General features: G+C 34.8%; 1 protein-coding gene across 7 annotated transcripts in view; it reads left to right on the top strand.

Annotated features, from left to right (window-relative positions):
- Window positions 1-27,560, top strand: part of SUPT3H (SPT3 homolog, SAGA and STAGA complex component) — a 549,045-nt gene that overhangs the window by 365,260 nt on the left and 156,225 nt on the right. For all 7 annotated transcript variants that reach the window (XM_087438676.1, XM_087438675.1, XM_087438677.1 and 4 more), the window contains exon 6: window positions 2,673-2,812. In XM_087438676.1, the coding sequence (XP_087294802.1) occupies window positions 2,673-2,812 (140 nt within the window). The remainder of the gene's footprint in view (window positions 1-2,672; window positions 2,813-27,560) is intronic.

Here is a 27,560-nt window from a genome sequence, read left to right as displayed (position 1 = left end):
AATAAATTTAAGAAGCAATATAATTGCATATTTCTTTTCCTTTCTTCTTTTAACTGATTTAAAAAGCAGTTGTATGGCCAGCCCGGTGACGTAATGGTTAAGTTTGCATGCTCTGCTTTAGCGGCCCGGGGTTCGCAGGTTTGGATCCCGGGCATGGACCTGTACACCGCTTATCAAGCCATGCTGTGGCATGCGTCCCACATATAAAGTAGAGGAAGGTGGGCACGAATGTTTGCCCAGGGCCAGTCTTCCTCAGCAAAAAGAGCAGATTTGCAACAGATGTTAGCTCAGGGCTATTCTCCCTCACCAAAAAAAAGAAAAAAAAAGAAGCAATCATATAAAACAATATATATAATTGTAATGGTAGGTCTATAACATATAGTTATGTAATATATTTGACAGTAACAGCGTAAGTGAGATGAGTGGTAACAAAGCTGTATTGGAGTAAGGAGTGATACAAGATTGTAGCTGAGATTACAAAAAGAAATAGAAATGGTAAATAAGATGGTTAATGTAACCAGTTCTTTAAATATTTACTTTCTCTCGGGTAAAGAGATAAACTACTGAAACTGAATTAAGGAGAAATAGAAAATCTGAGTAGACCTATAGCAAGTAAAGAGTTTGAATTAGTAATTTTAAAGCTTTTCACAAAGAAAAACCCAGGCCCAGGTGACTTCACTGATGAATTTTACCAAATATTTAAAGATCTACGAATTCTTTCCCAACTCATTCTGCAAGATCTGTATTACCCCAATATGAACACCAAACAAAGACATCACAAGGAAAGACAACTACAGACTAGTGTCTTTTTGAATATAGATGTAAAAATTTTCAACAGAATACTACTAAACCAAACCCAGCAACATCTAAAAAGGATTATATACCATGACTAAATGGGATGTATCACAGGAATGGAAAATTGATTTAAACTTAGAAAACCATTTGTGTAATACATCATATTAATAGAATAGAAGACAAAAGACACATGATCATCTCACTAAATGTAGAAAAATCATTTGAAAAAAATCCAAGTCTTTGAGGAGAGGAACACTCAACAAATTAGGAAGAGAAGGGGACTTTCCTGGTCTGATAAAGGTCATTGCTGTGAACTGAATGTTTGTGTTCTCCTAAAATTCTTTTTTTTTGGTCAGGAAGATTGGCCCTGAGCTAACATCCGTTGCCAATCTTCCTCTTTTTTGCTTGAGGAAGATTGTCACTGAGCTAACATCTGTGCCGATCTTTCTCTGTTTTACACATGGGACACTGCCACAGCATGGCTTGATGAGTGGTGTGTAGGTCCACACCCAGGATCCAAACCTGCTAACCCTGGGCTGCCAAAGCGGAGCACGCGAACTTAACCACTAGGCAACCGGCCCCTAAAATTCTTTGTTGAAGCCTAATCCCCAGTGTGATGGTATTTTGAGATAGAGCCTTTGTAAAGTAAGTAACTCATGAGGGAGGAGCCTTCATGAATGGGATTAGTGCCCGCCTAAGAAGAGACATAAGAGAGCTTGCTTTCGATCTCTGCTCTCCACCATGTGAGGATACGAGAAGATGGCCATCTGCAAACCAGGAAGTAGGCTCTCACCAGACACCAGATCTGCCAGCACCTGATCTTGGACTTCCCAGCCTCCAGAACTATGAGAAATAAATACTTGTTTTTTAACCCATCCAGTGTATGGTATATTTATTATAGCAACCCAAACTGACCAAGACAGCCATCTATGGAAAACCCACAGCTAACATCATACTTAATGGTGAAAGATTGTATGCTTTCATCCTCAGATGTTTGGGTTGTTTTTATTTTGTATATAAGCATGTAATTTATCACATTAAAAAAGAATCTAGGGGCCAGCCCTGGTGGCCTAGTGGTTAAGTTTGGTGCACTCTGCTTCAGCAGCCCAGGTTTCGTTCCTGGGTGCAGACCTACACCACTCGTCTGTTAGTGGCCACGCTGTGGTGGCGGCTCACATACAAAAAGAGGAAGATTGGCAATGGATGTTAGCTCAGGGTGAATCTTCCTCAGAAAAAAGCAGAACAAAAAGACAATAATCTAGTTCTTCCTCACTCACTAATTCACACTGATAGTCTTATGCATTAAACTGTTTTAATTACCTATTGTAATATTACATTCTTTCCTGACTTTTTGCAATAATTTTCTCAGAGTTATATTTTACTTGTAAATAACTATGATAGTTTTATTTCTTAAGAGAAAAAGAGTAAGATCTTATCCCTTTAGGTTTCAAATGTATTGCCACAGTAATGTACATAATATTCTCTTCTATTAATTCCATGTCTCAATCCTGATGTTATTTATTTATGTCTTTGTTTTTATTTATTTTCTTAATTAGGCTTGCCATAGCAGTATTCTTTTTCCAAATCTGAGGACTCTTCCTTTTTTTGGTCAGGAATTTCAATCAGTTCATTCACTCTTATTTGGTAATTGATAATTTGGTTTTATTCTCTCAATCTTATTTGTAACATGAATAAATGATTTAATTCTGCATGACTTACACTTTTGTTTTGGATGCAAGGATTCTCATTGTAAAGATTATTTTCAGAGAATTCCAATTCTGAATTTCATATGCAGTATTTAATTCATGTAATGATTGGTGCTGATATAAACTGATTAAGCATGTTTCTTTTTTTTTCCTTCCCTTATCTTCATGAAGACAAATTGATTGGCAGCAATAATGCGAGCAAAAGACAAAAAACTACTCAAGACTTTCTCAACTCTATTGACCAAACAGGAGAACTCTTGGCAATGTTTGAAGATGATGAAATTGATGAAGTTAAACAAGAAAGAATGGAGGTATAGTACATCCTTCTCTTTTTATCTAGTAGAATAACCATTGCAATGCCAGTGCTATTCGATTCTATTCTTATGTTCTTTAAATGTTGTCTGAAATTCCCAAATCGGTGATTTCACGTCTGAAGGCAGCATTGTTCAGTGGAGTAGTCTTGGAGAGGGTGTCAAACTCTGCCTTCAGCATTGACTTTGGCAGATGATTTCAGTTTTCTGTTTCACTGTTCCCTCCTTTGAATATTTCCCCAAGCTTCCTTCTGTATCTTACTTTTACTGATACTATTTTATTCTGTAAAAGCTAATTTATAAATAAATATTTACTTATTTTTTCTCCAAACCATTCAGTTGTCTTTGTGGGCAAAGGTAATTCCTGCTGCTTTTGTTTTGGCATATAGCATGAAGAGCTGTTTTTCAGACTCTAGTTGTAGGCTATGGTTGGACTCACTAGCTAAGGTAGTATCCAGGGCAATTACATGCTTTATATCACTCTAACACAAAGTTAGTGACATGTGTTTGGATTCCCTGGATATGTTTTAACAATGAATATGAAAATTGTATACCTTCTATTTACCTTAGCTATCTATTCATAAAAGTGTTTCCTTAAATACTTCTGGAAAAATAAAAGTAATGATTGATTTCATTTGAGTGCCTTCCAAAATAAAAGGCATTATTCTTGTCATTCATCTTCTTATTGTACTTTACATGTAAAAAAATCATTTTTCTCTTCTCTTTAAATTGGGCAAGAGAGGTAATTCCAGAATTCTAAAAGATCGTGCTAAGTGCCTACTTTATCATAGTCTCTATGCATGCTAAAAGTACAATTATTTTATGTTAAATTTTGGTGGAAGTCCAATAGACATACATGCTTTATAAACTTTAACAACCTTCTTTAAAGAATTACTGTGCTTAGATCATGAACTATGATCTAAAGGCAATATTCTTCTTAGGTATCAATTACCTTAGAAATGTGTGGTTATCTTGGTTTGGGGCAACTGCAAATGGTTTTAGTTCAACTTTGCCTCGGGCCAGAAACATGCTAAGTTGTCCAAAGCAGATGATAAACATATATTTCTGATGTCATTATGGCCTAAACAGGATATGATTGTTTAGTGGCATGGTTTCACTTATGATGCATTACACAGAGAGCAGATATTGTTTACGCTTTATTTTAAAAACATTTTTATATTACACAAATGGGCATTAAGAAAGAGTCATTAAGGAAGGACTCTACATAAAACATAAGTAAAATGGAACAAGTAGCTTTTCAATTTTGATGGGAAAATCTCTGTCAACCAAGCCCATTGCCCAGAAAGACATTCCACAATCAAGGAGAAGAGAAGAAATGGAGCATGTTGTAACACTAAACTCACAATAGCAGGCTACTGTAGGCCTGGAAAAATGATGAGTCAGAAAGGTACAAGTTAACGTCAATAAGATATCTGGAAATGCAGGCTGGAAAAAGGTTGGGAACATATGCTGTTTATATACCTCTTCCCTGTAGTTATATCTTATATTACATAGTAGTAAATAGGATAATAAAATATCAATAATTGATAAAAAATAGTTACAATGAAAATCAGCTTCATCTGTACAAAAAATTAGATTGGCAGTTTCTCTAAGCTTTATACCGTAAATAAAATCTTCTCTAACCAAGATAACAAAGAGTAGTTTTGATATTCTACTCATCCAAATAATAGAGTTTAACTGAATAAAAAGTGCTGAACTTGTAGACATAACTGTAGACAGTAGAAAGTGGAACCGTTACTAGCATAGGCCTTGCCTGCTTCTAATTTGACAGGTTATAGTTTCAAGCATAAACCACAACTGTGGCAGTCCATATGAAACCACTTTGGACCGACAGACTGCAATCTCTTGCTTTAAAGTGCAGTAGAATAATCAGTCCTGGCATCACTCGGTGATTTAATTTTCCTCTAAGCATCACTTACGGCTGCAGGAACTTTGTTTACTACCTTCTCCCTAAAATGTATGAAAATGCTATAGACCTACCAACAAAGCTTATTATTGTTTTTCTTTCTTTCTTTCTTTTTTCATTTAAATGTAATTTAGAAGAGAAAAATTTTTACAAACATAAAAACTGACTTGGGACCCTAGCTTTTTCTCAAAACATTAAGCAAGCATACAAAAAACTGAGTTCTTCCCTGTTGTTTTCAGCTGATTTCTATGTGTGCCTGGCTTTGTGTTTCACTCATAATTTACTTCGTTACTATTAAGTATTATATGACTTGAAATATAAAAAATTTCTGAATTTTTACATCCATTTCTACTTGCTAGTTCATCGTCATGTCTGTAAACTAACTCTTAACCTATTTATTTTTCCCCAGCCCCAAAGTTTTAACACTTGGATATATGTATTTTAGAGATCTATGATCCATGATCTCTGAAGATCCTTCTAAATTATTAAATAATATTCAAAATTGCTTTAGTGTATTTAGGGGACTGGGAAAGAGAAGCAGGGAAATGGTAATTATACTAATACCTAAAAATATAATTCCCTTCCACCTCATCCCCTCCTACCCCTACCCCAGAATGACACAGGTGTGTTTTACTGTTGATCCTGTTTCTTACGTTCTAATTTTTTGAGATCTAATCATCTCAATGTGACTGTGTCAACCAAAGGCCAAGAAAGGGTCACTAAAAGCTGCGAATAGTTTTGGATTTTCTTAACAGAGGAGCTGTGGTCACTCACAAAAGAGCCTTGCCTAAGACACAGCTGCTGTACTGAGGAGGAACCTGAGTAGCTCAAGTTTATCATGGATCAAGTGAAATATCTGGTCTAATAAGTGACTAGGTTTGTGAAGGGGATGTAACCAATGAATGCTTAAAACATTGGCTGAACTCTACCTTCTGACTAATCTTCAAACTGGTGAAAGTAAACAAGAGAACAAAGATTAGAGCTCACTAGAGAGAGCAGCCTTTAAAAAGATTGAGGTGCTGAAAATCTCCAGTGACTGTTTATCTTGTGTTTTTAGGTCAGAGGCCTAATACTGGAATCTAGAGAGAAGGCAGAATGGAATACATAATATTTAAAGCAGCTTAAAATTTTTTTTAATTGGCTTTAAATTGGATAAGGTCCTAGGTGGCCATCTGAATTTACCCTGAAGTGACTGGCCATAGACTTTAAAACAGAAAGTTTCTCACAAAGTAATGATCAGAGAAATCAGATATACCATTCAGTTACGCCCCAAGTGTAGTGAGGTTATGATCCCTGAGGGTTTTGAATCCCAGTGTTACAGTTTTTGGAGCTAAGTAGTCTGGAAAACTCATTGAAGAAGCCACAGAGGTAGGGGGCCGTAGAAGTTCTCCATCTTCTCCTAGTTTTGAAGTGTGTTCTTTCTACTATTCCCCTTTTCTACCTATCATGACTTTTTTTAATTGTAAAGGAAAGTAACATAAAATGCCTTTAATAAGACTAAGAGTTTCAGAATAATATCTTAGATAAGATTTATCATAAAAGAAAAAAGCTAATCCTAGTAAGATAGATGTCTACAGATACGAAAAAAAATTGAAAAGATTGAGTTAAAAAGATGAAATCCATAAAATGGTTTAAAGTTTAAATATAGATGGGATTAGGAAATAAAGAATTTATATACTATAAAGATATTGTTTATATACATATATACATACATGATATGTAGAAATATGCATTACGTTTACATACATACATATACTATGCCCATATGTGTGTTCATCGTATAAGAATAGAAATACAATTTTACAGGATGTTTTTAACTGTGAAATTAAAAGAACATTCAGAGGTATATCAGACAAGCTCAAATGCTGGTGGTAGCAGTATTAGTTCAGAGAGAAGAGAATTCAAAGGGAAAAGCTTAAAAAAGGAACAAAGCCAGTAGTTTTATGTTACTAAAAGATGCTGCCCATGTTGAAGATAGTAAATACAATATGTTAATCATCAAATTCCAGAGAATTGAAATATACCAAGCCAAAGCTTCCAGTAGTTCGGAGAGAGGTCAGAGAAATGCATTTGTTGTAGAGACTGGAACACACCATTCTCAGTATTTAGCATATTGACTTGGCGGAAAAAGTTTTACTAATAAAATTTTAAGTTTATCTAATAGATGCATATAAAACACTTTATAAATGATTAGCGGTTTAAAAATCTTATCCAGGTAGCTCCAGGGATTCCATGGTGCTCCTTAGGGAAGGTGAGGAGAGGTTTGGTGGCATTCTAGCCTCCATTCTCCCCCACACCTTCTTCAACCAGAAGAACTTCTTTGATTGTACATAATGGATCTATATATCATCAATAAAGAAAGAATTTCACTGTATTTTAAATTGAAAATCATTACAAAACACCACTATTCAACTGCCCATGAGAAGTCTTTCTCCCTCACAAACAGTCAACAAATTCCAAAATGCAGGAATTTATAGAGCATATTACCTTACCCAAGCAGAAAAAGAAAACCTGAAAATAATAACAGAGGTTAAATAAACAAAACCGTAACGGATTGAAAATTAAAAGAGGAAAAAACCAAATAAACTGCAGAAACAGCTAATGGACCAACAACAAATAAATTTAAAATTACTACCACAGACTTTTTAGATAATAGCAATGAGAATAGTCCATATAAAATTTAATAAGTATGGACAAAGCTTTATTTAAAATAGAGGCAACTTTTTCGCTTTTAAATCTTTCATTATTAAATTGGGAAAAATGAAAATAAACACGCAACTGAAATTAAAAATTTTACATCAAAATAAACAGAAAACAAGGAAAATGAAGGTATAAAAATTAAAGCATAAATAAAGTTAGAAAACAGTAAGAAATTCTTTGCAAAAATAAGAACAAAATGGTGGAATGAATCTATGATAAGTCTAAATAAGAAAAACAAAAAGAAAAGACAGCTCCTAAAAATTAGCAATAAGTAAGGATATAGCTGTATACTGGAGAAATCAATTCTCATATGATTCTCTTCTAATATATTTGTAAATCTTCGTGGAATGGGTATTTTTCTAAGAAAATATAAATGATTAGTTTTACTCAACAAGAAGTAGAAAACCTGGATAATCAGTAACCTTGGAAGAAATGCTAAATGTTTTTAAAGAATTATGTCCTCAAAAGTCTCTGAATCCAAACCAGTTTATGGGAAATCTCTTTTAAACATTCATAAAGCAGTTAATTATCATGCTATATAAACTATCTCAAAGCATAGGAAAAAAGGAAAACTCATTACATTTTACAAAGTATAGTGTAATCTTGCTTGAGTATAAACGCAAGAATCTTAAAATATTAGCAATTTTAATTTGGCAATATATATAATGAGGAATGTACCATGACCAAATGGGATTTTTTCATGAGTTCAAGAATGCTTCAGTATTAGAAAATATATTACTATTGTACACCAAATAACTGTCAGAGAAAAAAAGCCACATGATCGGTTTAGTAGATGATAAAAAGACATTTGACAAAATTCGTTTCCTATTATCTTTAGAAATTCTCAGTAAACTAGGAATAGTAAAGTGTCTCCATATCATGATAAAGAATATCTCACTGCAGTGAACAGACATCATTATAGTTTTAAAAATATTAATAGGGTTCCGTTAAATTCTAGAGGGCCCACTGTTATCACTTTTATTTGCCAGAGTTTAGGAAGCACTAGCCAGTGCAGTAAAAAGCATCGCTATTGGCAGGAGACAAAAATTATCATTATGTACAGATGATATAATTTTTTAGTAGGTAATCCTTGAGAATCAATCTAAAAACCATCAAGAACCGATTAAAGTCTTCATTAAATCATATAGATACTTTAAAAATCAATAGTTTCTCCCGTATTTCAGTAATAGTACATAAAAATAAGGTGCCCTGTGGGGGACAAGGGGAAGAGTGGTTTATTTTCAAATAAATTTATGAAATCCTAAATTTAAAAATTTAAGAGGTTTCTCTTAGGCTTTTCAGAGTCTTTTGTATGCAAATATATATTGTGAATTTTTCAAGAGAAGAAATAGAATCTCTTAAAATCTTCTGAAAGGTTACTCAGAGCCCAGTTTGGGGAAGAAAATCACAAAAGAAATGACTGTTAAATATGATCACATAAAAATTATGTAATTTCTGTATGTCAAAAAAAAGACAAAAGTAAAAGGCAAACTAGTGTAAAAATATGACAAAATATTAATATCACTTATTTATGTAGATCATTTAATCAATAGGAAAATAACATTCCAGCAGAAAAATTGGCAAAGGATATGAATAGACAAATCACAGAAGAAGAAATAAAAATAACTAATAAGCATACAAAATATCTGCTTACTTGCAATGAACCCCTGTCATTTTTGCTTATAAAATGGTCAAGGGTAAGATGGGATTGGGTACACATTAACTGTTGGTGGAAGTGAAGATTGGTAAAAACCAGAAACAATTTAAAAATATCAATTAGAGGCATTAAAAGCATCCATATACTTCCTAGTAAACCTACATTTGGTAATATGTCTAAGATACAATCAGAAATTTTGATCATACGTACATTCACATGTACAAGGCTGTTCATCACAATGTTATTTATAATAGTGAAAATGGGATGAGAGAACCCTATTTACCCAATGATCCCAATGATAAGGGAATATATATATATTCAGATTTCTAGGAAGTTTTCCTTAAGAGACAGCATGGTAGATTGAGTGGAAATCATTTTCTTTGGATTCAAGCAAATCGTGCACCCATTCTTCCGTTCTTTAATTCATTCAGGATTTATTTGTTGAGATTCTTTTATAAGTCAGTCACTGTACTAGATCCTGAGATTATGATTATAAGAAAGACAAAAATATGGTTTCTGCCTCACAATACTATAGTAATAACTGGCAAATAAAAGGATAACTGAGTGCTCTGATAAGGGGAATACAGGCTTAATAAATGGTTGGTATTCTTCTTATTATTACTATAGTTGGTCTTGAATTTTGAACCACTAGATTACTCGTTGTGTAATGTAGCCATGTATTTTCTATTTCACTTGCTATTTTATTTGAAATTTAGTTTCAAATGAGGTAAAGCACATTACTTCTTTAAGAAATTTTTATAACTAACCTCAGACAGGGCCATAGAATTAGCTTCAGTGTGGTTTGCTGAAGAGGGTACAAAATAAAGTAGAATAGAACTAGGGTAAGTTTTAAAACCTGAAACAGTGTAATATATCAGGGTTAGTTCCTGAAAAAGATTTATCAGGAAAACACATTACTATGTCTGTTTATTCTTTCGAAGGTAATTTTGTTCGTAATTTAAAAATACTCTATGAAATCATTCTTCAGAGAATATTAGTAGAAATACCTCCAAAAAAACCTTTGGTAATTCTAGCTATACAGAGCAAAATTAATGTAATTTAGTATTTGTTTTTCTGGCCTAGAAACTGCAGAACAGGGAGTATTATGTGACTTTAGGAGACCCAAAGGTGGGCATAATGTATAGCTCTGAAACTGATTTCCGTTTGTGACTCTATAGACTCTATCAAATTACTTTTTATCCATACCTGTAGCTGTCTTCTGATTATGTAATGGTAAAGATCTGTATATTTGTTACCGTAAAAGACTTGTCTAAACTTGGGAAAAGTGTCTTCTGGAGAAGACGTTTTTCAATTAATGACATGAAAAGTAAGTTACAGATCTTATACAACTAGAACATTCCCTAACTCTTACCCAGGTCCTTATCATTCTACAGCTTAATACATCAGATTTGACAGATGGTTCTCAAGGGATTCTTTTAGGCTTTTGTTAACATGTGAACTATGGGCTCTAACAGAGGGCTCGAACAGACTTCTGCTTTGATTAGAGCGCCCCACATACTGGGTGTGAAACTGAAAGTGGTTGGTGTTTTTGTTGTTGTTTTTTAGTTGTTCTCAAACATTACAGGATATTTAATCTCTTGGGTTATTGCTTTGCTATAGAAAAGTTTTAGAGCAAAATTAGTCAAATTACTATCTTTATGATAAAAATTTTAGTATCACTCCCATTTTGTCTCCTACCCTCAGACTTATTTAGAATTTTTTACAATTAGTCTCTGGGTGAAATTTAAAAGATTTCTTCTCCCTGCCCCTTTCTCTAGTCTACTGGGAAGCAAAATACATGGTGACAGCATTGAAACAATACTCATAGTAATCGTATTTTCCCTAATCCAAATCAGGACTGACGATTTGATGTCCACAAGTATCTTTTGTTATGGGGAGAGACTATTTTAAATCAGGACTTGGTAGTAAAATATGGGAACAATGATTGCCATTCACTTCCACCTTCCCCACATCCAGGAGTTTCAACCTTAGTGAAGCAGAGAACCATTTCTTAGGGTAAAGCTACACACCAGCACTGCAAACTAAACACTCATGTCTACCAGTGGTAATGTGTGTGCGCAGGTCTCACTGGGCTGCTGTGTTTAGCCTTGCATAAATGGACATTTGACTAACACATCTGATTATACTGTTCAATTTAGTTTTTTATAGAATCAATCAATATTTTCTTTCTCAGATAATTTCAATTTGTTCTTTTTAAAATGAAAACCTTCTCTTTTGAAAGATACATCTCAAGGGTTTTCTTAGAGATCAGTCCACCAACTTGTTTATAAAACACCTTGGCACAGAAGAGTTTTGAAATATCATCGAATTTAAGAACACCACAAGATTTACCACTAATTTACATTTAATGTTTATAGTTCTCAAATTGTGGTTGTTGTAATAACCAAAATATTTTTGCCCTGAATATTTTGTGGATTATATTTCCCTATTCTTTCTCCTTCACCCACATTCCCCACAGTAGGTGGGCAGATTGTTGTTACATAGTCTGGCTTTTATTTATCTTTATTGATTTAATCTCAATAAGTTAGTACTTCTAAATATGAAAATAAATGTATTCTCTGGCAAGATTTTTGTCTTTTTAATGCTATAGTTTATTTAGTGGAATTAACAGATCATTGCTTGTTTAGTATAGATCATTTCCCTTTGTTCCTTTATTTGCATCCATGCTGAGGAGCTGCCTTTAGTTCACTACTTATTGTTGCCATCACTTTATGGTAAATCATGCTGATCAAGCTGTTTAATGCAATTAGACTTCTTTCTAGATTATTGTGTTCCTCATTTAAAAATAAGGATTCTGAATTAAGCTCTAAATATTTAGTAATCAGTGTAATCCATTGCATTTGGAGGTCTGCTGGGAACTGTCTTTTCATAAGCATCATTCCAAAAGGCAGATGAGATCTTGCCAGGCTTCTGCTTTTCATGACTGTCCATTTTCTACACAAGAGTCTTAACTCCTTAGATTAATACATCTTTTATAATCTGGTCCCAACCAGCCTTTTCATCTTCATCTCTCACTGTTCCTGCTCCCCATCTGTTACCATATTCTCTCCCAAAATGTGCATGTATACACACACACGCACACACACACACACGCGCGTGCGCACGCAACTTAAAGAATCCCCTTGGACTTGTAGTTCCCTAAATAGGCATTCTCTTTTCTTCCCTTCCCCTGAGCCTTCTCCATCTGGCAGCATCTCAGTTCAGATATTTTAGTACGTGATAGATTATACTTGGTTGTGTTTACTTACTTTAACTTACTAAATAAGCTCCTTGAGAGCGTGGACTTATTTTATTTATTTTCATATCTTCTGTACCTAGCACAGTGCCTAAAACATTATAAACTTTAAGTAAATATTTGTCCAAATTAGGCAAATAAAATAGGTGTAATTTTATAGCTGATATATTGAATATTATTAATCTATCCTTTGGATGATTTGAATTGTTTTTTCTGTTTTTCTTAAAGAATGCAGTATCCAGGTATATAAAATCAGTCATTTCTTCTGACTCACATAGGATTGCAAAAAGGATATTGTAATTAGTTATGTTCCTTTATGAACCTTTTGTATCAGGAGTTCTTCGACAAATCTTTTACAGGTGCTTTCCAGTTGCTAATGGTTTTCATTGCTTGAATAACTTCCTGTTCAAATTATAGTAGTGGCTTTTCCATAGTTCCAGCTATAGAAGTTCTCCTAACCACATTGCTTCAGTATTGACTTGTAATGTCCCAGATGTGTTTACAGGCTGATACTGAGCATCAATTCTAGTTTCAGTTAGCAGATTTTTTTTCAAATGGACCAATACCATCTGTGACTATTGGTTCTTTCTATCTAGTTGCCAATTCAGAACATTTGGCAATAAATGTTACATACTTTTTCTCATGTATTTGCTATTATACAGTTTTATAATTTAGCATCTTCAAATAATAACATATTCATTTTTATGATCCATTAAATACCTCTTCTGGACAATTCTTTTAGTTATTGGCTGATTTATACTTAGAAAATAGTTTGAATATGCATGTGCCTTAAGTTACTGTTAAATTTTTGTGGCACAGAAATTTTGCATCTCAGCTCATTCTACTCTATACAATAGGAAACTTGTTTCACTTAGTCCTTCTAACACTAAGGAACAATTTACAAACAGATCACCAGATTCACCAAAGTTACTTTTGCATCTATCTGCCTCATGTACTATATTGACAGACTGTGGGGTTGCCATCACTCCTATGGGGCTCTTATATTTAGTTACAAAGGGTAGTGTTTTGCCGTACTTCCCCAATTAATATCATACCTATGTAGTAAACTTTTTTGTGTGATGTTTAATTTTTTAAAGTAACTAAGTAATAATTTGGATATTTTATCTTTTTCTTTTAAAATGTTTATTAAATCTTAATTTTAAATACCCTTACTTTTAAAAATCCTTGAAGAGAGGACATCTATTTCTTGTGGTTATTCTGTATCCTAAGAAGAAGACAGTCATTAATAATGGGTTTATTGAACTACTCTCAAATATGGGGAAGCTGTCAATACAGAAGTGACCACCTTTGGGAAAATACACTCTAGAAAAATCCAGAATCACTGGGGTAATTGTTTTTATTTTGAAAAAATACCTTACTATATAAAAGCTCTACCAGAGCTTTTAAATAATTTAAAATTAGACTTTATTTACCAAAATTCAGTACATACACAAATATCTTCCTACGGTATTCCTTCACTGTAGAAATTATCCAAGTGAGAGAGAGACTGAAAAGAGGAGAGGAACAGAGACAGGAGAGGAAGGGAGAGAGGGGTAGAGAGAGAGAAAGAGAGGAGGAAAAAGGAAAGAAGGAAGGAAGGAAAAAGGGAGGAAAGGAGGGAGAGAGGGGAAAGAATTGAAACCTTTTTTCCTAGAGAGTAGCTCTGTGTAGTTTCCATTATCAATCTAGGTTTAGTGGGAAGATATTTGAATCTTGGAAGACTTGTTCCAAGTCTTGTAATGACTTCATTACAATCAATAGAATAAAATAAAATAGGCTGATAAGACAATTATCACTCTTCTTTACAAAAAAAAATGTTTCAAGTGAAATTTTGGGGAATTTTTCCCATCATCTTAAGCAGTTCTTATTGATAACCCATCATATGGTTTTGAAGTAGAAAATGCAGTACATTATTTATATAATTAAACATTGCTTAAACTTTTTCTGTGAATCATAGAAACTCATTATGAAGGTTTAATTTTTAATTTATTGTAACCAAAGAGTGATGAGTTATCATGGTAGCTTGGATATTATTTCTTTGGGATATCAATCATCTCAAACTCATCAACTGTTCTAAAAAATTCTTCTACTAGGGTCTCATGGCATTATTTTAAATCATTTCGTCCACTTGTATGGGACTTGGATACTTTCATATATAATGGTTGTAGGCCAGCTGGTTATATTTGGGATTTATTCAAAGAATTATGGATTCTCTGAGGCAAGAGACAGCTATAAGAAAATTTATAAATCATTTGTAATACATTTTAATAATATTGAATCTCATCTCCCAGCCCTCCCCCCAGAAACCAAACCAAAGCTAGGGAAAAAAATCACATTTTATTTAAGCTAGAAAATATATTTTGTTTAATTTGTACCAAGAATTATTCAATGTTTACTTGGATGTAGAGAAATAGACTATCTCTTATATTCGTGGGAACATAAGTTGACACAGCTTTCTGCAGAGAAGTGTGGCAATATCTATCAAACACATTAAAAACAAACCTACATGTCCTTTGATCTAGAAATTGCATTTTTAGGTACTATCCTAAAGAAATATTTGAACAAAGACTTTTTTAAAAAATCAAATGTGTTTATTGTTTTTTTAATAACAAAATTTTGTTTAACAATGGAAATATTAAAATTGTGAAGTTTCTTCTTAGTGTAGCTTTTGATATAGCCCATAGATTTTAAAAATATATACTACTTCTATTATTTAAATAATTATTTTGTAACTATTCTTTAATTGCACTTTTGAATTGCCTTTTGGTCTAATTTATTTAGGAGAATATTTAAGATATATGTTTTCCAGGTGGCTGGATATTTTGTTTGTTTCTGCCTCTGTTAGGTGTTTTAGTTGCTTTGTTGCATAATAGTCAGATTGTTAGATGTATCATTTTTAGCTTAAGGAATGTTATTAGAATTTACTTGGTGTCCTAATATGTGGTGACTTTTTGTAAATGATCCATGGACAGGGTAGGAAGATTTTTATGTATCTATTAGATTGTCATTATTTATAGTATTCATTTCCTTTTTATCATTAGTCTACAAACTTTTTTTTTTTTTTTGGTGAGGAAGATTTGCTCTGAGCTAACATCTGTTGCCAATCTTCCTCTTTTTTTGCTTGAGGAAGATTAGCCCTGAGCTGACATCTGTGCCAGTCTTCCTCTATTTTGTATGTGGGTCGCCACCTCAGCATGGTTTGACAAGTGGTGTAGGTCTGCACCTGGGATCTGAACCCGTGAACACAGGCCACCGAAGCAGAGCGCACTGGACTCAACAACGACACCTTGGGGCCAGCCCCCTGCAAACTTTTTTTGATTACAGACCCTTGTCAGGAAACATCTGGGAGCTCACACTTAGACTTGACCTACCAAAACCCCAATCCTGGTTAAATCCAATTCTTTGCTTATTTTATAGCTACATTATGTCTATTCCCCAGTAGCAGAAGATGGCTAGAGAACACAATCAAGCTGACTAGTCTCACTTCAGATTTATAACTAAGAACCTCAAATAGCCCTTAGTGCTGCCCAACAATTTTAGAACGTCCTAGAGCACCCCTTCTCCCACTGACCTTAATAACTGTCTAAACCTTCCTTTCATCAGACCTCTAGTACTTCTCTTGTTCTTGCTTAGCTGTCACTTTGTTTCCTGTTTCACTGAGAAAAGAGAAGCAATCAGAAATGTACTTCCACAAGTTCTACCACAGCACCAATACACTTTGCTAATTTCTCTTAGAACAGAAAAATGCTGTTATTTCCCCTGCCTTAAAACAAACAAAAGCACTTCCAACTGCATTTTTCTGCTCTCCTTTAGAGTAGAACTTCCCAAACGAGATTGCATTTGCTGTCCTCCATTCTCTTTAGAACTCACTTGAATCACATTTTCATCCCCACCACCCTATAGAAATTGCTCTTTTTAAAGTCACTAATAACTTTCATTGTTGCCAAATACATTGATCAACTCTCCATTTTTCTCCAGATATCAGCGCTCAGTGGCTCTGAACTAGACTAGCACATTGCCACTTGCAGACTTTTTTACTTAGTTCTCTAGCCCTTTCATTTCCTCAGATTTCTGCTCAAATATCATGTCATCAGACATATCTGCCTCAACCATGCAGTGGATAGGTGCTGTGGACTGAATCGTGTCCCCTCATAAATACATATGGTGAAGCCCTAACCTCTAATGTGATGGTATTTGGAGATGGGGCCTTTGGGAGATAGTTAGGTTTAGATGAGGTCATAAGAGTGAGGCCTTCATAACTGGATTAGTGCAGTTAAAAGAAGAGGAAGAGACACCAGAGCTCACTCTCTGCCATGTGGGGACACAATGAGAAGGCAGCTAGCTGTCTGCAAGCCAAGAAGAGAGCCCTCACCAGAACCTGACCCTGCTAGCACTCTGATCTTGGACTTACAGACTCCAGAATTGTGAGAAATAAATTTCTGTTGTTTAAGCCACCTTGTCTATGGTATTTTGTAATGGCAGCCCGAGCAGACTAAGACAAAAGGAATACCTCTCCTACCCAGTCCTTCTCTGTGCACTCACTCTACTATCTTTTGTTCATAGCACTTACCATCTTCGATCTTTTCTGTGCTTGTTTATTGTCTGTCTTCCCCCACTGGAATGTGAGTTCCAGGAGAGCAAGCACTTTGTCTGTTTCATTTGCTACCAGATCTCCAGTGCCCAGAACAGTGTGTAGCTGTATAGCAGGTGCTCAATAAATACATGTTGCATCAACAAACAAATTAATAATAATGAAAATATTTCCAAACATCTATAAATCATAGATGTTTCATCATGGAAAGCACTTATTTTCTTACTACTTTTTACCTGTAAAGGGATACATAAATTGTGTTTATTTAAAAAAAAAAATATCTGTTAGTAACATTCAATGGCTATCACAGAAAAGTTCAGCAAATTTATAACACTTGTCTTTTAAATAGAAAAATCATTCATCTTCAAGTTCTATAACCCTTTTAATTACTTTGCTTGGAGATGATCTGTGAAGCTGTGGATAGTATAAAAGATTTTTATGTTCATTCTAATCTGAATTCCAAGTATTGCAAAGATTCTACTACTGGTGATCTTTTTAAAAAGTTGACGCAATGAAGACATCCTCCTGTACCAGGTAAGGTGAAAGAAATTGCAACATTGTCAAACTAAACAAGCGCATGACTACACCACGGTCAGCCTGTCTGTGTGCAACCACTGCTCTCCTTCAGGATGTTTTACGCGTCACGTGTAATTATTGGACATAGGGACTGATGGGGGGTGGCAGTGTCAGTCCACGTAAAATGTATTTAACTTTTTAATTAAAAATAAATATAAATAGGTGTTTCACTATTTCTTTTACACCCCAATAGATCATTTTAGATACCTCCCCACATTTTTTTTCCTACTTAATCAAATAGAAACCAAGAAGTATATTAAAAGTAAGTCTAACTGCTGTGACGTTTCTGTAAATATCTCCTTTAATGTGCAAACAGTTTTTCTGTCTATCGTCCAGTTCGCCTGCATTAGGAGGGAGAAGTTAAAGAGTTTTCTTCATTGTTGATGGACCCTTCATCAGTAGAAACTGGCTCTGTTGCTCCAGTTAATACCTAGGCTTGTTATAAGTTTGCCTGTCTTTACTTTTAATCTTTCTGAGCCAATCTGTTTAGGTGTAACTGTTGTTAACAGCATATATAGTGGAGTTTTGTGTTTTGCCCCAAAGCTTAAGTTTTTTTCTTTAATTTCTTTCAATTGATAAAAGTACCCTATTTACCTTTATTGACATAGCAGGTATGTTTTTGTCTTGCTTTATTCTTCTATTTTTTATTTTTCCGTGCTCATTTTCTTTAATTATCTTTTATCTGTCATTTCAGAGTCTGCCTGCATTTAAATCTTTTAGTGGTTATTTTTAAATTCTGAGGAAACTAACTCGATATGTCTCAATTTATCAACTTTGAAAATGAATTAGTATTTTTTTCATTTGATAAATATGCTTTGAGTACCCACTGGCTGTCAGCTACTATACTATATTGTGGAGTAGTGTCCACAATATACTTCTTTCCTTGACAAAATTTGTGATATACGAGAGGAATAGGCATAGTAGTAATAATGGCGGAGTCCTATATAGGACTTCCTACATGCCAGACACTGTGCTAAACCCTAACATACATATTAGCTCCTGTGGCAGTCCACCCCTGAGGTGGGTCCTATTACTATCCCGCCTTTGCAGATGAGGACCCTGATGCACGGAGATTTAGGTGACTTGCCTAGGGGCAGAGGTACAAAAAGAAAGTGCTGGTAAGGAAGCTCATGAGTCATGCACTATCTGAAAAAAGAAAGTAGAGGGGAAGTTTCATATGGCTTCTAATCTGGCTTTATCTTGAAGAAATTCCTTGAGTTTTATTGTCTATGATAACTAGCCACCCTAATTTCAAGACTGATAAAGATATTTTGCTTTATTTTTGCTTTTCTTTGGCCATTTCAGGTATTTTTCTGAATAGAATCACATATTTAAAAAGATAATGGCTTTATCATATTTGGTTTACAGATGTGAAACCTCATTATCTTAAATCCACAATTTTCAAAGCCTTAGTTGATAAGAGATGACTGTATCTTCTTTCAAAATTTTTAAAAAACACATGAAGGGCCAAGGACACTCAGTTATTTACATATTGATGTGAATCAGATTGCTTAGCTCTTAGTCATTAGCTGAAAAGAACTTTCTTTAAAGAATTTTGGTCAGCCAGGAGTAGAAGTAAAGTAGTTTTGAACCTTAGAACAGAGAACATTAAGTGATGTACTATATTATGTGCCTGTGGGAAAGAGAAAATTTGAGAGAGAGATGCTAGGAAGTTGAGATTTTGGAAATAAAGTGAGAAGATGTCAAACACCAACTTTGTGTTTTCAGAACTTGGCATAATACTGGACCATGTGGAAAGAGGTCAAAATTCTCTTAATTAATTATGCCCCTCCGATCCTTACATAAACTGAGTGCGTATGGGTTAAAGAGGTTTTTTTTAGATTACTTGGGAACATAACCACCATTTAAGACAGTATTCCTATGAGAAGATGCATTCTGAATTTAAAACAAACTTATGGGATATAATATATATATGATAATATATATTGGGGGATTCTGTATTTTAGTTTTAAATGTGAATTTTTATATGTTCACAAATTTTCAATGAGACAGAGCTGCTTGTCATCTCTAGAAACTCTTTTATCAAGTTTGTTTTCTCTGGAAGCAGAAAACTACTGGTATTAGAGACCAGTACTAAGTAAAAATTTGACACTTCTGCCTGATTTCTTGACAGGTTATTTAGGAAGATCGTGTTTCCTACTGAGTAAAGGACTCCATGATTGCATTTAGGCCTTATGTAATTTATGTCCGAGCTAGTGGCAATGTCCTGATGGTAAATTAAAGGTGTATATTAATTCCACGCACTGTTAAATAGATGAAGTGTTGGTTACATATAAGAAAGAGGTCAGTTTTTTCAGGATAAAACAAAGTTGTCATGGGAGTTATACTTCAATAGGAGTTACCATGGTTCTTTCTGTGATTGCTGTACAGACTGAACAGAGATGATGGATTCATGGAGAGACTAGGGATGATAAATAAGCTAAATTTAGGGGCCGGCCCGGTGGCGCCAGCGGTTAAGTGGGTTAAGTGCGCACACTCCGCTGCAGCGGCCCGGGGTTAGCTGGTTCGGATCCCGGGCACGCACCGACGCACTGCTTGTCAAGCCATGCTGTGGCAGCGTCCCATATAAAGTAGAGGAAGATGGGCATGGACATTAGCCTAGGGCTGGTCTTCCTCAGCAAAAAGAGGAGGATTGGCAGATGTTAGCTCAGGGCCAATCTTTCTCACAAAAAAAAAAAAAAAAGCTAAATTTATAAATTCATTTATAATCCATTTGAAAGTTTAGAAAAATAGTTAACTACATACAGACAAATTTCTCATGTTTTAAGGAAGTATACCTTCTAAGCAACCCAAGGATGGAAGTACAGCTGGGCCTCAGGAACTACAACTCAGATATCAATGAAATCAATTTTTTGTTCTCTCTTTCTGATCTCTGCTTCTCTCTCTACATAGGCTTAATTTTTCTCTCCCTGTTGGACTGCGTTTTTCACTTAGTAGATAATTGCTACCAGCAGGTGCCCCCAGATTAGCTTCATCACCAGAGAGAGGCAGACCCAACTCTCTGGATTTCCAATTTCAAATCCCAGGAAATGGCTTCTGATTAACCCAGTTTGTGTCAGTGTCCAGGCCTGGACCTGGCAGTGTGGCTGAAAGGCAGGGCCATGCTGTGTCACTCTCATAGAAGGCTTGTAGGGTGACTTTGCAGTGATGAGGCAGCAGGAGTGGGCAGACAGTGCCTTAGCTGCTTATTACACCAGACCGCCCCTCCGTCCATCACTCATCATTTATAGCATGCCCATATATATTTATAGCATGCCCATATATATTTATAGCATGCCCATATATATTTATAGCATGCCCATATATATTTTAGAGTTGATTTTGAGACTATCAGTGTTTTACTTCAGAATTGATTTTCATAATCTAAATCTAATTTCCTTTTATAAGCTATAGGGGATACTGTACAGCATCTTAGACTTCAAGGAAAATGGCTAATGAAAGAGTAAATAAAAATCACACTAAAGTTCACAGAATGACAGAGAGAGAAAGTAAAATATGCCTCAGTCAATCTTGTTCTCTTAAAAACTATCCTCACTAAAACTGTAAAACATTTCAACAAAACATTTCCTTAAATATATTATTTTAAATACTATATTACTTAAGCAAATATTTAAATACTATATTAGTTTCTCTGCATACTTGACTTGAATTTAATTCTACCTGTCTGCCAAATATCTTGAAACTCCAAATCATTTTCATTTGCCAGGTTAAATGTTTATTTTGTTTTCCCACATAATATGCTCTTTACAGTGTCACAAGCATACCAAATCTGATTTCTTTTTAATAGGGATGTGGTTGAGTTTTTTCTTTCTTCAGTTAATGGTATAGGATATGCTTTTCTTAAGGACTATGTAAAGGTATGTTCACATTCCCCACCTACAGAAGGTGCCTGCTACCTTTGTTAGCTGTTGGAAAATAATACATTAACTTTCTTAAAGGAAATTCAAGATGTGCCCACTAAATTTACCTACGTTTTTGAAGCCTCACTATTATTTTCTTATAATCAGAATACCAAAGACTTTTCTTGTGCTGTAGAATGTCTAGTTTTACCTAACAAGCGACTCTATATAGACTAGTACAATGAAAATGTTTTAGGCTACAGTGATTTACAAATAACTGACATCACTGGATTATGAGGTTTCCCTTTTCTTCTGCTCATCTGTGTTATGTGACTCAAACATCCATTTGAAACTTTTGTTCTTATTTTCAGAGGATATTTACATGCCTTTGAATATTACCATCTCTTAGATATACTTCTCTAAAAAAAACTGTTTGCTTAATAGCTTTCAGTGCATATCTTATTTTAAAAAGACAGGTTTAATATTCACCTCCATATGAATTGCATAACGGTTTTTACTTTTTGCAAAGTTCACTAGTGCATCTTCTTAGGTTTCTTGTATGGGACCTAATTCCCTACAGTAAGGAGCATCTTGAGGAGGAGCTATTTGAAGCCATGGTGGTAGTGATCTTCCTATCCTTAACTTCCCTGAAAAAAAGTACCTGGAATTCGTTTTTCTTTCTCCATATATTATGAAAGTGCAGATTCTTATGAACACCCCAGCCTTTCTTCCATTATCAGTGTCACAAGGCCTCTTGATTTCCTAAACCCTTCTGTGTGAGAGGTGGGAGGCAGAGAGAAATTTGGTACAGTAGATTAAATAGCTGTATCGTCGTTACAGGTGAAGCAGTTTGCACTCACTTTTACAGTTTTAAAATATCTGGCTGTTCCCCAGAAGTTAGGAACCTGATGACTTCTCTCAGTGATATTTCTTCTATATAAGAATCATTGCACATAAACTGAGACTGTTTTCCAATGTGAACTTGAACAGGTTGTCTGGTCTCTTAAGTCTTAGGACCCATGGCTCTCAAATGTTTCTAAAGGCTTCAGGACTTCCCTAAGATACAGGATGCCCACAGGACCACAGAGTGTCAGAGCTTTATTAAAGAAGAGAGAACTCAGTCACAGTGGAATGAACAACTTAACCTAGAGATTCCCCTCTTGTGTTAGATGCAAAACCAAGACCTCAAGTACAGGTCTTCTGATTTCCAGGTCAGCATTCTCCTCACTAGTCACTCCAGTCTTTCTCTGATTGTCTAGAATGTCTCTCTCTCAATATATAAGAATATTTCAGAGCTTTAGATTATGATTAAAAGTCAGTTGTTACTGTTCAGCACTGTTGATTTAGAATATATGGAGATTGGGTTGGAATTGTCTTCACCCTATAACGTACCCTATCTGTTCCTTTTCAAATATATCTTGAATGTCATCTTGCTTTTTGTTTGTATCTTTTTATCAAAATAAAACAGTGCATAAATGTAGAACCTCTTGAGAAGTATGCAATGTTTGCATTTTTTGCAATTTTAAGTTTTTTATTAAAAAGTGAAGCAGTATTTTTCTGATATTATAGCCTGCCTGTTGATTAAAATCCACCCTGCATTTATTTATATCCAGCTCTGAAGATGTTCTCTGTTACTTTCAAGTTCCTTGTTCTCAGGATTGCTTCAGCCCTCACCACCCTGGGTCTGCTTCAATCATCTTTTCTGTCTTTGGTGAAATTTGAGATTGATGGCTTTTCATTGGCTATATCTAGGATTCCAGTAAGGGATTAAAATAGAACAGGTCAAAAGTAATGTCCCCATCCTGCCAGCCAGTGTTTATGCAAAATGCGTAGATGAGAATGGCGAGGCATTTAAGCACCCGTTGGAGCGACTCGTCTGTCAAGCCCCTTTTCATATCACTCACCTTTGTTGAGTTGCTGTTATGCTAACCCTAACATATGAATAAATTAAATGCAACCAAATCTGTCTCTTCCTAGACTAGAGTGTCTCAATCTTTTTGGAGCTAGGATAATATTGGTTATTTGTTTGACTTAATGTTGTCCTCTCCTTATCCCCTGAAAGCACTGTGTGAAAAAATAAATTTTTTTCATTTTTACATTAAAAAATATGTAAAATACATTGCATTTTAAAAAAATGTTGGTGAGTAATATGATGGGAGAGCATCCTCACTTAAGCTCCTTTGAGGCTCCCATGACTGCAGAAAATCAAGTCTGGAAATCAGTATGATACAAATGTAATGACTTTTTACACATAAGTCATTATACACAAATGTAATGACTTTTATATCTCAATCGTATACCAACATGATAGAGACAGCCACCCAATATCCATTTTCTTCTTCTTCCTTTGTAACAAAACTCTGATTTATAGCTGGTTATATTGCCATCCAGACAAAATACCACATTCCTCTTCTTAGCTTGCTGCTAGGTTTGATTGTATGACTGAGTTGTGGCCAGTGAAATGTAAGCATAAATATTCTTTTGGACTTCGTATTAGTTTTTCTAAAATAGAAGGAATACACCCTTTTTCTTCTCTTCCTACAATTGATGGCTTTATGCAGATGTGATATCTGGAGATTTAGAAGCCATTCTGAATCATGAAAAGAAAGCCGCAGCCTATACAACATTATATGTCAGTTATATCTCCATAAAGCCGGGGGTGGAGGGTGAGGGAATTAATAAATAAATAACTTTTAAAACTTGGGGAGGGAAAATAGCCACAACTTAGAAATGGCAGAGCAGATGCTGGAGGAGACTGAGATCCTCATAACTTCAGCAAGTGGTTATGTCAAGCCTGAACTGCTTATCTCCAGAATTCATTTATATGAGGAAAAATAAACTTCTATCTTGCTTAAGCAACTATAATTTGGGATCAGATTCTATGCAGCCAAAAACATTTTAACTAGTAAAAGCTGTGAGTGAACCCCCTAGACTGAGAAAATTGAGAATATACTTCTAGAACTAATTAGTGTCTTAGGGTAGACCAGTTCTGATATAAAAATTTTTGGTTAGTCATAAATGGAAGGCATTTGATAGTTCCAATCTATTTGACAATGATTGGATTCTGTTTTGCCTGATGCTAGTAGAAATTCAGGTTCTCTCATACAGTCTATTTCTAGTCTGTGCCAGTGAAATGAACTCGTAAGTTGTGAAACAAACTTTCTGTGTGCCACATGATAAGAGCAGGTAATTCTTAGCTGTCCTGTGAACTCATCACTTTTAATGTGTCAAGGAAGCTGTAGAGATGGCTCATCCTAGCCCTCTAACACAAGCTTCTGTGTCTCTCACTGTCAGTCCCAAAGCTCCACTTTGGACAAGGCTAAGGCCTTTTACATAGGACATTTATTTTTTTCCCCTTTGTTAATTTTTTCCCCGTTAATTGACAAATTAAGTATATTTTTTATATTGAAGGAATATTTTGTCATGCAGCTATGATTTTCAAAGGGCTGTCATACCCATAGGACAAGTGTTAATGTCTTCTGTTTTAACCTAAGTCTCATATTAATTTAAAGAGTTTTGTTTATCAAAACTTATCAACATCAAAAGGTTGAAGAAATCATTCAGCATTTATTAGTATGTTTTCTGTGTCTTAAATTCCAGAGGAAAATAGGGGAAAGGATTTGATTTTAGATTTTTGTTTGTTTGTTTGTTAATCAAAATATCCATCCTGCTGCTTAAGAAATTAAAATACTGTGCTATAGAAAATAAGTACCATCTGGGCTGTGTGTTTTTCTACCTCCTCTAAAGAACACTATGCAAAGGAGAGTATGCAAATTAACAGGGCATGCTTCATTTAACTATACTTATGGGATACCTGATGTGGTACAATAGGAATAGTATTTAAAAGTTGTGTATAAATCAAATTGTAGTTTATTTCATCATACTGTAAATGTACCAGGAAAACACCAATATAAAAATTCTAAGAGGATTGCTTTTGTGCTATGAAGAATCTTAATGTATTATTTTGGCAAGGTCATATTTTCATTGTGTGGATTTTCATCACTTATTTCAATGTTGCGTATGTGTTGTTGTTTTAATTCACCTGCAACGTTTGGTCAATCTGGTTATGAAACCTATTGCACAGTGATCATCAGGCTTGTTGGACTGCTCTGACTGGCTAATTAAACTCTGCTCTCCTCACTTCCACCCTCTGCTCCTCCCACGTGGAGCCTTTTTGTTGCTTCTTACTCTTTGGAAGAGGGTGACCTTCCCAGACAGATGAGACCATGCTTATGTCACAATAGTATGATCCCACTTCAAACCTACAAACTAACAACACACAGACGCTTTATACATATTCTCAAAGTCTTTAGCCAATGTATTTGTTCCCTTATAAAGTCTTTATTATAGAATGACAAAATATTTTTTATCTATTACCAAACTTTTTGCAGTATGCCTGTCTTCTTTCTGATGTTCTCTTTAGACTGCATGATGTTATGACTGGGACATCAGCTTTGAGGTCAGACAGAACTAGGTGTTCAAATCACGGTTCCATCCCTTATCTTGTCCATGATATCCTTGTTACCCTAGACAAGTTACTTAATGTTTCTGAATCTCAGATTCCTCAACGGGGCTCACACCTTAGAACTGTTGGGAGGATTTGTGATAACATATGTAATGTACCTAGCTTAATGCCCAGCACATGTGTGTTTAAGAAATAGCAGCTGTCTTTGACAAAATCTTCTTTAAAAAAATGTATAGTATGGCTAAATTCCTATAGATACACATACAAATGGAATTTAGTTTAGATACAATTTATTTCATAGTGACTACAATCAGAAGTGAAGAATTTACTGCATATATGAGGTATCAAGTTATTGGAATATCTATCTAACATTGACTGCTATCCTCCAATAAAATGACTCAGAAAATGTAGTGTGTATCTTCAGAAGGCACTATGTAAGATAATTCGGTAACATTTGTTACAGAATCTTATATCTTATTAAATACCTTATTCATGTCAGAATGCATTTCTAAATCTTATCAAAACTGCACATAGCTCAAGTTTTAGGGTTTTCAGTTCTGTAAAAACTAAACCAGTTTCTTATCAGCACTACTAAAGAGCATTTCAGGTAGAATTTTTTAGATTATTACAAATCTTATAGGTTTCTAGAGTTATAACATGTAGTAGTAATGTCCAATTGAAATCCTGGGGTAAAATTTTACTTGGGTAAAATTTTCTTGGGTAATTCTATCTGTATTCAGATAGAAAATTTCATATTTGAGTAAGGAGTTTTGTTATAAGAGTCAGTGGTATAGTGGAAGGAGCACTGGTTTTGGAGTAGGAATCTTAAATCTTTCTAGCAATATGTTGACGAAAAGTCACAGAAATTCTCATCCAAGCATCTAACACACCTGATCCTGCTTGGCATCGGAGATCAGCAGGGATAAGGAGTATGTGGGTGGTGATGCTGGGTGAAGAGTACACAGGAACTCTCTCTACTGTTTTTGCAAACTTTCTGTTAATTAAAATTATTTCAAAATATGTTTTTTAAAAAAGCCACAGAGAGTCAGGGAGCTTCAATTTCTTTTCTATAAAATGGAGATGATAATAGTAGCTGACCTTCCTACCTCACACAGTTGTTGAGAGGATCAAAAAGTAAGGCAATATACATAAAACTCAAAAATGCTGCTCTTCTCTGCTATGATTCCTCCTCCTTGACTTCACCCATTTTACCACCTCTGATCTTCCTTTCTTCTTGCTGCCAAAGTTGTCCTTTGCTTCTTTAAAGATTTTGTGGTTATTTATTCAAGGTGAAACCCTGCCTCACATCACCAGGTTATTAAAACAGTCCTCCCTTCTTCGTGTTTCTTTGTAATCCATTCCACACTCTTCGTGGCATGACTTCTTTAAGGTTTCTTACTTAAGAATGAGGCCTAATGGCCACTGACATTTAATCAAATAGCAGTTATAATACATTTACTCATAAGTAAAGGCTGATTAAAATTTGGGCACTGACATCTGAGGATGGGAATTTCATCATCAAATATCTTAACAGAAACCATTTTGTTAAATAACCATAATTATAGGTTTCGCATTTATGATTCCAGGGGATTTTGCTATTCTGCGTTCTTTGAAGCCCAAGAGGCTGTTGTAGTGTTCAGGCTACTTGAAATACTGAATCTAAATAAAGCCAGGGCTGCTTCAGGAGATAAGTCCCTGCAGGACTTTATCTATTGA

This window comes from Ceratotherium simum, chromosome 13 (assembly GCF_057802395.1).
Source record: "Ceratotherium simum simum isolate JZ-2026a chromosome 13, ASM5780239v1, whole genome shotgun sequence".
Taxonomy (NCBI): Eukaryota; Metazoa; Chordata; class Mammalia; order Perissodactyla; family Rhinocerotidae; genus Ceratotherium; species Ceratotherium simum.
The sequence above is the reverse complement of the archived record's forward strand: the minus strand, read 5'-3'. Positions and strand labels throughout refer to the sequence as shown.